Raw genomic sequence first — 12,769 nt, 5'->3', positions numbered from 1 at the left:
AATCAAATGGATTCCAAACACGCAAAAGTTCTTACCAGCATTACTGTGGCTCAGCAATCTACTTTTTCTTTTATCTTTACTTTAACTATTTTGCCAGCCAGCATCTCAGGAACTTGGCTATAGCACTGTCTGTAGCACATGTGGCTGTTTTAATGTGCTCAGGGCTTTCATGTCACTGAAGCTTGGTTTCTGTATACCAGGATGTGGGCACTTGTTGGGTTTTCTGATATAAATCTTTGAACTAAAATAGCTTCAATAAAATAAAAGAAATATGCATTCATTGTATATATGTAAGAGTAAATTTAACAGCATTCCCCCCCACCACCCCCAAGATTTGCACAATCTCTAAACAATACAAATATCTGACAGCTGCATCAAAGTGTTGTCTTTTTATTATTACAGTTAAATTCCTGTGTCACTTGTGATGCACAGGAATATTTTCATTGACTTCTACTTGTTTTTACAGTGCTAATGAATAGTGTTAGTCTAAATTTCACTGGCGGAATATGAACACTAATTATTTAGCTCATCCAGCGGTGGAAAAACTAGTTTGCACCACCTTACCCCCTACATTATTATTAAAAAAATTAAGCAGATAAAGCAACAGTTTAATACATTTCAGATATTAATTTGTAAACCATATGTTACCCGTCATTGGTGAATTCACTGAAATGCATTAAGCAATGCTGGCGTTTTCTCACATTATAATTTCAGCAAGTGGTGAGGTAATGGCTTGGTAATAAAATCTGTCTCCTTTTAAGTGACTATAAAGTATTTGTGGCCATACTCTCACACAATCCCTTTCCTAATCCTCCTCTACAATGGCTGCAATTCTTTACTCCTAGTGAAAGCCTTCACGTATCATTGGCTCGATTAATAACTATACGTCTGTGAGATGCTTGGGCTTCAAGATTTTCCCTCAGTTGTGGATTTTATGTCCATATCCTGCTGAAGTTGTGAAAGATTAAGTCTTTTTCTAATCAACAGTGAAGTCAATGATGTAATGTGAACTACAGAGGACGCACAGGGACCATCGACACAATGTGAGGAATCAATTGTTGCTCATTCTGCTCAAGCTCCTGAGCTATGGCCTCCAGACATCTCAGGTAACAACACACTGTGAGCATTCTGGACATCCTGTCCCTCGCTGTCGAAATCACAATTTACCTTTCAGAATCACTCAACTTTTAGTGCAACACTGCATGGCTTAACTCTACAAGACTTAAACATATTAGGTGGATAATGTGGGAACTGTTTTCCCATTTTGATTCTTAAAACTGCCTTTTTGGTTAGTTTTTTTATAGTTTTTTCAGTAATATCAAAGGCAGCCTACAATTAATCTATCTTAAAGTGTAAATATACTGTACTGGAGATATATGACAATTAAATTATATTAGTGGCACCAGAAATGTGGTGCAGAAAAACAATACAGAACATAAAGAAAACATGCAGTATAAGTTACATTGCCTGTGATTTCTTCAAAGATGTATATGGTTATTTTAGTTACACAAGTTATGCATTCAAAAATAATATATAGTATTCAGCTCTTTCATGGTCGATCATTTTCTCACTAGACAAGGCAATATGCACATAAATAAACTGCAAGAAAAGTAACAAGATGTAAGGCGAAAATTGTACCTCATCAGCATCTGTAGCTGTTAGCTGCATTATCTTAAATCCATCCCCAATATTCTCCTCAATTGTTAGATCAAGCATATCAGTTGGAAAAACAGGTGGGTTGTCGTTGACATCCTGCAGTGTTATTTCCACCTGGAAAGGAAAAAAAAAATACAAGAATCAAAAAGCCAGCTCTGAACAATGACTGTTACAGTACTTAAGTACTTTGAAACATCCTCCTTACATTTCTGCCTAATGGAAAACAGACATTAAACCATTACAGTTCTCCAACATATCATTTGATTTAAAAAATATGTATGTGTGTGGGGGGGAAGGCGACCTGTACAAATATAAAGCTTACACTTACATTTTAAACAATAATTCATTTATCCAACAACAAAACCGAATAATTTATTCACAGACGCAGTAGGAATCCAAAGCATAAATACAATTTATTGGAGCTGTTGATGTTAAACGATTTCCAGTGATCATTGTCTCGTTTATATTGGATTAGATCCACTGATCTACCATCAGGGTTTTTCCCAAGCGTCATGTCAGGCTGCCAAAGGTTTAAGCTACATCACTCAACCATTAAATGCTGTCTGACGGAAAGATGAGATAGTGTAAAATTCCTTCCTGTATGTTTACGTTTTTGCAACTGACCCAAAAACATAGCATTTGTCGCTGATGTTATTAAATCATTTACATTTGATCCCTTAACGTCTCTTAAAGTAAACACGCATTCTATAAAGCACCAAACAATGGGACATTGAAATCATAACCAAACATTCGCTCTGCATTTATTGTTTATAGGTTTTATAAATAAAAAAGGCACTGTTTGAAAAGTCTCAGCGCAATGTTGCCTATTGCTGCTGTCAGTGATTACAGATATACATTGTCTTGCATCCATTGACACTGATATTTTAGTGCCTACTCTTGTATCTTCCACTTTAATTAGGCTATAGATGCCAGTTAATTTATAGGAGGTGAGACAGAAACAGCTGCCTTACATCCAGAATGAACACGTTATATCAAACTGAAGGTTTCCCAAGTACTTATTACAAAGACAATAGACTCTAATGCAACTGAGACCACCAAGGAGATGGTCCATTTTATTCCAGCACTGAAGGATGGTTTCTGAAGAATGTACTTTAGTATTAATCCTACATTATGGGAAAGCTTGGAAGATTACCAAACTTCTTTGGTTGTTTGTACAGTAACTGGGCAGTACTTTATCTAATGGTCTTGGCGTTAGGTATTTCACAAGATACAACAAAACCTTCATTTTGGTCAGTTGAAATATGTACTAATCTGCACTCTATAAGTGGACATCTATGCATTTTTATACTCTATGGGGTACAGGCTGCCAAGCGGAGAATTTATCTAAATCTCCACTTGGCAAAGCACTTAAAATGATACCCAGACAGATCTACAGTGAAGCTTACAGTTTAGTTAGAGAGTTGCCTCTGTAGATGTATGGTTGTACAAGCTTCTCTATTGAGCTCAATGACTGGGTTGGCTGAGAAATCAGTTCAGTGTCTGTCTTTAAGTTAGACAATAAATAAATGATTACAAATACTTGATATCTCATTTAATACCATTCAAAATGCTATTAAATGGAAGGATGGATTGACAATATGTGATAACCTTTTGGGTACAATTTAGCCACGGTGCAAGACACCTAGCAGTTGCCTTATAGTCCACAAATTAAAACATTCCACACCAACGAGACTGATTCTGATACTAGGGTAAAAAACACAGCTAGATTTGTTTCAGTATACCGTCCATGAGTGATGTGATGAACTTTAAGAAGCAGAATTACAGAACATGTTGTATCAGATTTTGCGCTGACCTACTGCAAGCCATATGCCATGTATAATGGGGGAAATAAATCTGTTGAAAACTGCACACTCAAAGTGCAAGGGTACGTCCAAAGTCAACAAGCAATGAATATTTATTTTTACACTCTTGTCCTCTTGATGTGTAAATAATGCAGCACAGTTTCGAATCAAACTAATTAGGAGAAGTGTGGTTATGAGAAATAATTATGCCCTGCGTTTTAGTTTATATTACCAAACCTCCCCCGAGATATTCATTTCAAAGGGAGCTGTGGTGAAAAATGCATTGCGAGAAGGGAGGGAGAAGGGAAGAGATGGAAGATGAAGACAGGGCTTTCTATACTATACCTGTCACTTGGGACTCTCGACCCTCGGTTGGCACAGGTGAAACACATTGGTTTACACTAAAACTATTACATTTCACCTCCTACAGTTTCAGGGTGCAGCTGCTCAGTAGAACTGCAGTTCCATTATTCATACCATATGAATGATTAACAAACAGTTATACGTGTGCATTGACAAACATAATAACAAACAAAGTGAGATCAATATTATTTTCCAGTTTGAATTGCATTCACCAAATCTTGGGAAACAGCAAAACTGACTTGTATGAAAGATGAAGGTCTGCTTGACAAAAAAAAAAAAAATACTGTTACTTAAATAGAAAATGCAATGTTATGTTATAGGTAGGCACTTAATTTGTGCAAAATATCAATGCTAACCCCATTTAAAGCAATCTATTTGAAGACAAAATGAATCTCTTGGGCCTAAACGTACCTGCTGACACCAAATCTATAGATAAGATGACTCTGCCCTCAATCTGACCAGCTTCCTATAAATGTACAGGCTTCTTTGAAACCAACCAACATAATGTGTATGTTACATTAATTAATCTCACCTTATAGTTCACTGACTTCAAACTCCATTTGTAACCAACACCAAGGCAACACCACAAACCAAGTAATGCTATCTCTTTACTGCTTTAAACTAATTTATTAAGCACTTGTTTTGTAGGTAGCCAGTTAAACTTGTGACATCCTCTTAACTTTCAATGTTAGGTATCAATCAACACAACAGTTCTATCAATTGTACAACATATAAGTATGTTGTTGTTTTAACAATAATACATTTTAAATCACTACATATAAGATGAGGACACTTACTGTGACAAAAATAATGACAGGTCTAAATAATGCTCAATATAGAAGACATGTATTGATAAGCAATACATTACTTATTAAGACACCTGAACTGGGAATATACACTCACCTAAAGGATTATTAGGAACACCATACTAATACTGTATTTGACCCCCTTTCGCCTTCAGAACTGCCTTAATTCTACGTGGCATTGATTCAACAAGGTGCTGAAAGCATTCTTTAGAAATGTTGGCCCATATTGATAGGATAGCATCTTGCAGTTGATGGAGATTTGTGGGATGCACATCCAGGACACGAAGCTCCCGTTCCACCACATCCCAAAGATGCTCTATTGGGTTGAGATCTGGTGACTGTGGGGGCCAGTTTAGTACAGTGAACTCATTGTCATGTTCAAGAAACCAATTTGAAATGATTTGACCTTTGTGACGTGGTGGCTGCTGGAAGTAGCCATCAGAGGATGGGTACATGGTGGTCATAAAGGGATGGACATGGTCAGAAACAATGCTCAGGTAGGCCGTGGCATTTAAACGATGCCCAATTGGCACTAAGGGGCCTAAAGTGTGCCAAGAAAACATCCCCCACACCATTACACCACCACCACCAGCCTGCACAGTGGTAACAAGGCATGATGGATCCATGTTCTCATTCTGTTTACGCCAAATTCTGACTCTACCATCTGAATGTCTCAACAGAAATCGAGACTCATCAGACCAGGCAACATTTCTCCAGTCTTCAACTGTCCAATTTTGGTGAGCTTGTGCAAATTGTAGCCTCTTTTTCCTATTTGTAGTGGAGATGAGTGGTACCCGGTGGGGTCTTCTGCTGTTGTAGCCCATCCGCCTCAAGGTTGTACGTGTTGTGGCTTCACAAATGCTTTGCTGCATACCTCGGTTGTAACGAGTGGTTATTTCAGTCAAAGTTGCTCTTCTATCAGCTTGAATCAGTCGGCCCATTCTCCTCTGACCTCTAGCATCAACAAGGCATTTTCGCCCACAGGACTGCCGCATACTGGATGTTTTTCCCTTTTTACACCATTCTTTGTAAATACTAGACATGGTTGTGCGTGAAAATCCCAGTAACTGAGCAGATTGTGAAATACTCAGACCGGCCCGTCTGGCACCAACAACCATGCCACGCTCAAAATTGCTTAAATCACCTTTCTTTCCCATTCAGACATTCAGTTTGGAGTTCAGGAGATTGTCTTGACCAGGACCACACCCCTAAATGCATTGAAGCAACTGCCATGTGATTGGTTGGTTAGATAATTGCATTAATGAGAAATTGAACAGGTGTTCCTAATAATCCTTTAGGTGAGTGTATATTTTTACATAATGAAGACCTACACATTTAAGATTTGGACTAATAAGGGGCCGGATTAAATCAAAACTTTGACCCACCCTTTAATAGAAAACTACAAACCTGTGGTTACATTTATGATTATTTAACTGAAAATGAAGCCGCAACTCAGTTCACTTCTGAAGTTTTCTATTAGCTGGTAGGTCAAAGTTTAGATTTAATCCCAGCCAAGATCTCATTCCACACTTTCTATATAAAATGTAACCATATAAATATACAAAAAGGCACAACTACATATTATAAAATAACTGATTTAAAAATCAATCAATCAAAAGTTTATATTTAATTCAGTTTAATGGCTTCATGTGGTTCAATGATGTCAGTAAACTAGATTTTAGTTCCTGTTTGCACCTTGATGCTGACATAGCAGATAATACAACTCTGAGAAATCTGCTTCATCTGTGCTTGTTATTTTTAAAATGTTTGTCTGCCCTGAGACATGCATTCCAATTACTGCTGTACATCCATTATTTTATTAGAAGTTGTGCTGAGTCAACACTTATATTTGAACAAACAGCTTTGATTTTAAATTCAGATATACTTCCTGTAGTTCATAAAGTTCATAACAATGTTCGAAATCTATCTTAGGGGTTGCCTTATTTTACCACTCTTTATAGATTTGTTTAATGCCAATTTAGAAAGTCTTATTATGGGTGACTCTCAGTATCTTTAACCAAAATATACCATATTTTAATATTATTGATCTGATTTATAATACATCCTATTTGACTCCAATACAGTATTACAAAATGAATTACCATTCCAGGAGTATCTATGTCACTGGATGAATATGGTTCACTGGATTACAGATCATCAAATTATTTGATACTGTGTCATGAATTGAAAAGGATATATTATTGCCAGTATAACTAAACCTGCGGTGGACCGTGTCTAGATGTCTATGCGCCAAATACTATCAGCATGCTACCTGCTTAGTAGTAGATTGATTTCAACCTTTTTCTAGAAATGTTTTTCAAAGAAAGCCTTAATAATTGTTTTAAATATTCTGGATAAAAAGGTGTAAGAATTTTTCAGAGGCAGTGAGCAGACAGGGAATAAAAGCATAGGGAACCTGGATCACTTAGTCTATTGCATATATAACACTTAATTATATAGTAAAGCCAAAAACTATTACTGCTAAAATGACTCAGACTTTGGCTATAAATAAAATAAATGGTAAGAAGATTTTTTTATTTTATTTTTTCAAGCCAGAAAACAAAATAAATACTAAAACCATGAGCACAGATGCTGATTCTATTAAAATCATATTTTTGGCCAAACATGGTATTTATTGGTAACGTATGGATTTTTTGGTCAACAAATAAGATGGCGTCTTTGTAGGAGCAGAAAAACAGAAAATTGTAACACAAGCCCTTTGAATATGTGGGGAATTTGTTCCTGGAGATGAGAGAAAACCAAATGATCTAATATGGCTTACCAGGGGAAATTAACCAGGGAGGCTGATGGCAGACTAATGCCTTGATTCCATATGTAACAGAGATTGCGTCGATTGTGTCCATTTTCACATGAGGACTGTAGTCCCTTCAGCGACCACATGTTTACAACAAATGTCATAGGTTATCTGAAGTCACTATTTCAAAACACCTTTCTTATAAACCAAAAAGGCTTCTGAACGGGATCTGTATAACATCATGCAGAACGAAAACCTAACATTCGACACAATCGTTTGTTTGCATTGGGTCAGTGCAAGTGTCGAGTGGAGAAATATCAGTTACAAAACAGACCCAAACATGCACTGTACCAGCTGGAATAGAACTGTTGGAATAGAACAGAAAGGATTTCGGATGAAGCCCAAATCGCTTTCGGCAGTAAGTCAGATATATTAAGATCTGTCTGTATGAAGAAATGCTGCACAGATCTCCCCACTGAATTCTCCGAATCCAAGTCTGAAATCTGAATCTTCTCTACCTTCCCTTTCTTATAGATTATAACCAATGCACCACTTTTGAAAAATGGAAACATTAATGAAACTTTTCAGAACTCCCTTTATTATAGAAAAGTCAAATGCAGGATACTTTCATAGCCTTTATTTCTTTTTCACTACACATATTGCATTAGTTTTATGTATTGTCTTCTAGAGGAAAATACATGTTAGGACTCTTTATTTTTAATGGCTACTTTTGAACTATTTACCTCAATCCATTATTGTTCTCTTCTATTTTTTACAAAGGTCTCAATAGCCAAATTATTAATGTGCTCCATACTGCAGAACTAGATCTCCAAATTGTATTGAGTTCCAAACATGGGATAGAAGATACTTTATAATTAAACCCATAAGTGCTGTCTGTAGATATAGATATGTAATGCAGTACATGAAATAGACTCAATAATGTTGGAAAGGAGATCTTAGATCATTTTGCAACCACTTTTTTGTGCATAATCATCAGTAGGAAAAAGCTCATTAAAGTTAGCCTACAATAAATAATGTTAGAACTTTGTATATGGGATATAAAATTACACGACCTGCCATAGATCTAAAAGAACAGAAAACAGTGTAAAGGTTTAGTTTACAGTGATCTGTTTCTTTTAGAAGAAATGGCAAAGCTTTGGAATGTCAGCGTGACTTTTCTCCTTCTTCTTCTGCTCACCAATTAGACACCAATTAGCCTAAAATAACAAAAGTCCTTAACATTGTTTGCATTAGTTAATCTCAAGAAATTAAGGCGCAAGAGCAGCACACTTGATTAATATCCTGACATATCTCTAACAAAATAAAGGCACCATATACAGTAATATGACTGTGTTTGCAGCATAATTCATTTCCTGTGACTTGCACTTGTAGACAAAGACCATCTTTATTTCACATCTTCACTCTCCTGCCTTTCTCCCTTTCTCATTGAACTGTTTAAATATAATGTCTAGCCATTTCGCCGAAAGATTTATGGTGATGTTAGCTTAAGCACCCTTGGGTTTCACAGGTCAAACACACAATTCTAAGTACCATTTCAGCTCAATTTTTAAAGGAAAGGAAACAAAAGCAAATAATAATAAGGGCAATGTGCCAGATATAAATTATCTGCTCTCCATGCTTTTTACACGTATGCAATCATGACTAGCTTGATTTGTCAAACAAAAGCAATTATGACGATTAATCTTCAGACAGCGAGACGTCTCTGAACAGTCAGCAACATGTGCTCCAGAGACGTGAACTTGTCCTTCCTGGGATAAGAAAGGGCCGGAGGAGCAGACAGAGCTGGAGCCGTGCCAGATGAAACCAGAGCACTGAGAGCAGTGAAGGATACGTTTCCCTCCCCAAGCCGAAATCTTCTCAAAAACTCTGAGTGTCTGCGGACGATCACAAAGCACCTCTTCTTATGTAACCAACAATGCAGAAAAAAGTCAACATTGGACAAGTGTTTTTAATAAAGGGAACCAGCGCCCTCTCAGAGGAGTACTTCAGCTGGCCTGAGATGTCAGTTAATCCTGTGCAGACTGCTGGTTGGACTATTCCTTAAATTCACCATATTTTCACCATAGATTTGGGGAACAGATATATACAATCAGCGACAATTATACAATACCATCTTTTTAAAGCTTTGTTAGCCCTTGCTGTGTTTTTAAGAATAGTTTGTGTGTAGGTATACTTAATATATGATTCTCAGATAAAGCATTAGGCACTTTCACAATAGGCGCTTTTGTTAAGCTAGTTGCAAGAAAGGTCCAGTATCCCATCAGTACAATGCCACAGAATTATTGTAATTAAAAATGTATCTTTTTGTTCAGGTGGAAACACTCCCAAACTGGGGACAAATTATTCCACCAAACCCCAAGCATTGTGTGAACTCAAGTGTCTTATCACATTTGCTTTCTCCTGAATGGCACAAGATGATGACATCCAGCGGCTGTCAAGTTAATGGTCTGTAAAAATTAAATAAAATAAATGCAGCATATTCATGTGAAATGAACCCTGACAAAACACTGTTTTACCCTGATGCATGCTACAACAATACTACTACAAATAAACCACTGGTATCATATTAGTGCCATCTCTGTAGTACATTTTTACAATTTGCAGCTAATTTTATAGTTTAAAATGTAAAATGTTCCAGAAAATGCCTATGATTGATTTCAACTTCAGTTCCAGGAATACAAGAGAAAACCTAATAAATCTACACAAGGCATGTCTTTCAAGCCAGTGGATTGAAACTGTGACTTTTAAGCGTATTTCAGCATCTGTTTAATAGCAGCTGTCAATCCTATAATGAATGCACAGGATTTTAAGGAGCAGACTCTTAACAACAACATTTGTGATAACCTTCCTGAAGCCAATTGTATTCTACAAACAGAGGAGACTATCCTAGTTTAGATGTATACGAACCATACTCAAAATGTCCTCAAACATACCCAGGCATTAAGTTGGGCCAACAATAAATGGAGAGCATCAATCATCAAGAGCAAAGGGCAAAGAGGCTGGTGGGCCAATGATAACAGCTACTGAGAAAGACTAATTGATTTTAGTTTGTGAAAAGGAACAAAACGTTTCACTCTAGCAATGCAAAGCAAGACAGTGGCTCACAAAGCAGTACGATGAAGAGAATTCAGTTTCTAAAGTAGTAATTTATTCCATTTTACAACTGAAACCCTTTCAGATTCTCATAAATTCACAGAAGAACCTATTCATTTATAAATGTATTGATGTATTCATTTATATATAAAGAAGAGACCCATTTCTAAACTTGTAATTACCACAATGACAATTTTAGAAAATGAATTCTTTATTATACTGATAAATAAATGGAGACATGCATGCTTTTTTGAGTGACTTTTAAGCGACTTCTCACCTACCAATCGCAAAGTCTAACCCCGAAACTAGCTTTCCAGCAGACAGAAGAAGACTGACGCACACAGAAACCTTCTATCGATTAGAAGTTTTAATCTGTAATTGGTGACTGGACCAATGTTTTGATTACATTTGGGCCTTAGACTGGGAATCAATCAAAAGTTCAACCCGCCCACTAATAAAAAAGACCTATACTCAGCTGCAGCTTCATTTTGAGTAAGATGCTACTTTCTTCAAAACATAAAGGTAACCGCTATGATACAGTATACAAATGTGTAGGTTTGTTGATTTATTTCTGCCATTAGTCTCATAAATCATTTTTCTTTGTGTATTAAAATAGTATTGTTTTATTTTATTACTGTTAGTTACTTATTATGCAATGGCAGTTGAGACCTGTACCACATTCAATCACCATGGCTTGCTTTGTTGTAGTTAAAATGTGTAACAAATATACATTAATGTTCGGTTGAAATTGAAAAACTATCAACAGACACACACTTGAATTGCACTTAATCATATCTGGGGGAAAAAAAAAAATAATAAGCTATGATAGGTGTCTTTTTTAATAAATTACCAACTGAATGACTCAGCTGTAGAACAATAGTGGTTTACTGTAACTTCACCACAGTATTTTAACATGCCCCTCTGGGACAAGATGGACAACATAATAAACTGCATAAACACTCAGAGCCTGATCTGTAATTCAGAGCATGTGTATATCAATTAAGGCAGTCCTTTCAGATAAGGAATTTTTACACAGCTCTGGACAATGCCTTCATTATCTGGCCAGACACCGCAATGTGGGTAATGTGTGGTTTCTAGAATTACCTCAGATTATTATGCAGCATTTCACAAAGCCACACAGGGTTGATCTTCCTGTACGAATTAAAAAAAAAAAGTTACTAATCACACACACATTTATTCTGGAATCTGCTCATTTAGGAGAATTAAAATGTCCCTTGCTTACATAAAACATACCAGTATTTAGAGAACGGTTTTGTAAATCAATCAATCCACCCAGCACAGAAAATGTCTAAATTCTGTGTCATAAAAAGGCACTATGCTTTTCAAATGTGAGGTCTTTCTGTCTTCTACATTTTTGGAAAGGGAGAATGTAATTCAAGATTGAAAAATATAAAACTACTTAATCTATATAACATCTTTAAAACTAAGTGTCTTTTTATTGAGAACTTAGAAATGGACATCACACCATCTTTTAATTTGTGTCCCCTATATTTGGACACTAACAGCATCTATGAATCCGTGCGCGGGTTACAGGCCTTTCTAGGTGTGAGTTGATTTCTACCACATGCCTCACAGTTTGGTTGCACAGGGGGTCTGGAGCTCTGAATAGAGAATGTCAGGGGATTAGTCAGTGGGAGGGAAATACGAATTAAAACTTTAATAAGAGGACCGTCTCTTCAAGAAAAGTACAGGCACCCCACAGCCTGTGTTTATATGAAACTGCAGAAAACAGTAACAATAGGAAAACCTCAGCAGTGGGCACATAATCAGGAGTTTTGCAGGGGGAGAAATGTAAACCTCTCACTGTTTAACAACCCTGGAGGGAGGTCTAAGAAAACCGTACTGTACTACCGTCTCCACACAAAAGTTCAGGCATCGCAAAGACCAAAATGAGGCACTCAAAATCTACAATCACACCTTTGTTTCATTTATAGTCGGTCATATGTTCATACTTCACATATATAACATTTTGCTCATTTTGTGTGTTGGCTGGGCCTGGCTGGAGTTTAAAAAGAGCCATATTACGGCAAATGTGGAAATATGTTTCTCGTTTACTTGTGCTGTCTTTAATGAAGGAGGAAACCACTGTCAGATTTCCAGCAGTGTAGAGAATGGGAATGTTAACACAATGTTAATCTGCTGCAGGTAACGGGGTGTGAGAGACTATTGGCGAATTTAAGAGAACTGCAGTGTGAATGGTCATTGATGTTAGTGTCTAGCGGACACACTCCTAAACAATAACACATATAATT

The 12,769-nt window shown here is 36.6% G+C and overlaps 1 protein-coding gene across 1 annotated transcript in view; it reads right to left on the bottom strand.

The window, feature by feature from the left end:
- fat4 (FAT atypical cadherin 4) overlaps nt 1–12,769 on the bottom strand; it is an 89,483-nt gene that overhangs the window by 38,462 nt on the left and 38,252 nt on the right. The window contains exon 2 of the mRNA XM_066719847.1: nt 1,639–1,770. Coding sequence (XP_066575944.1) covers nt 1,639–1,770 — 132 coding nt within the window. The remainder of the gene's footprint in view (nt 1–1,638; nt 1,771–12,769) is intronic.

The sequence above is a fragment of the Amia ocellicauda genome, chromosome 13, assembly GCF_036373705.1.
Source record: "Amia ocellicauda isolate fAmiCal2 chromosome 13, fAmiCal2.hap1, whole genome shotgun sequence".
NCBI classification, from domain to species: Eukaryota; Metazoa; Chordata; class Actinopteri; order Amiiformes; family Amiidae; genus Amia; species Amia ocellicauda.
Note: the sequence above shows the minus strand (reverse complement) of the source record. Positions and strands in the feature narration are given on the sequence as shown.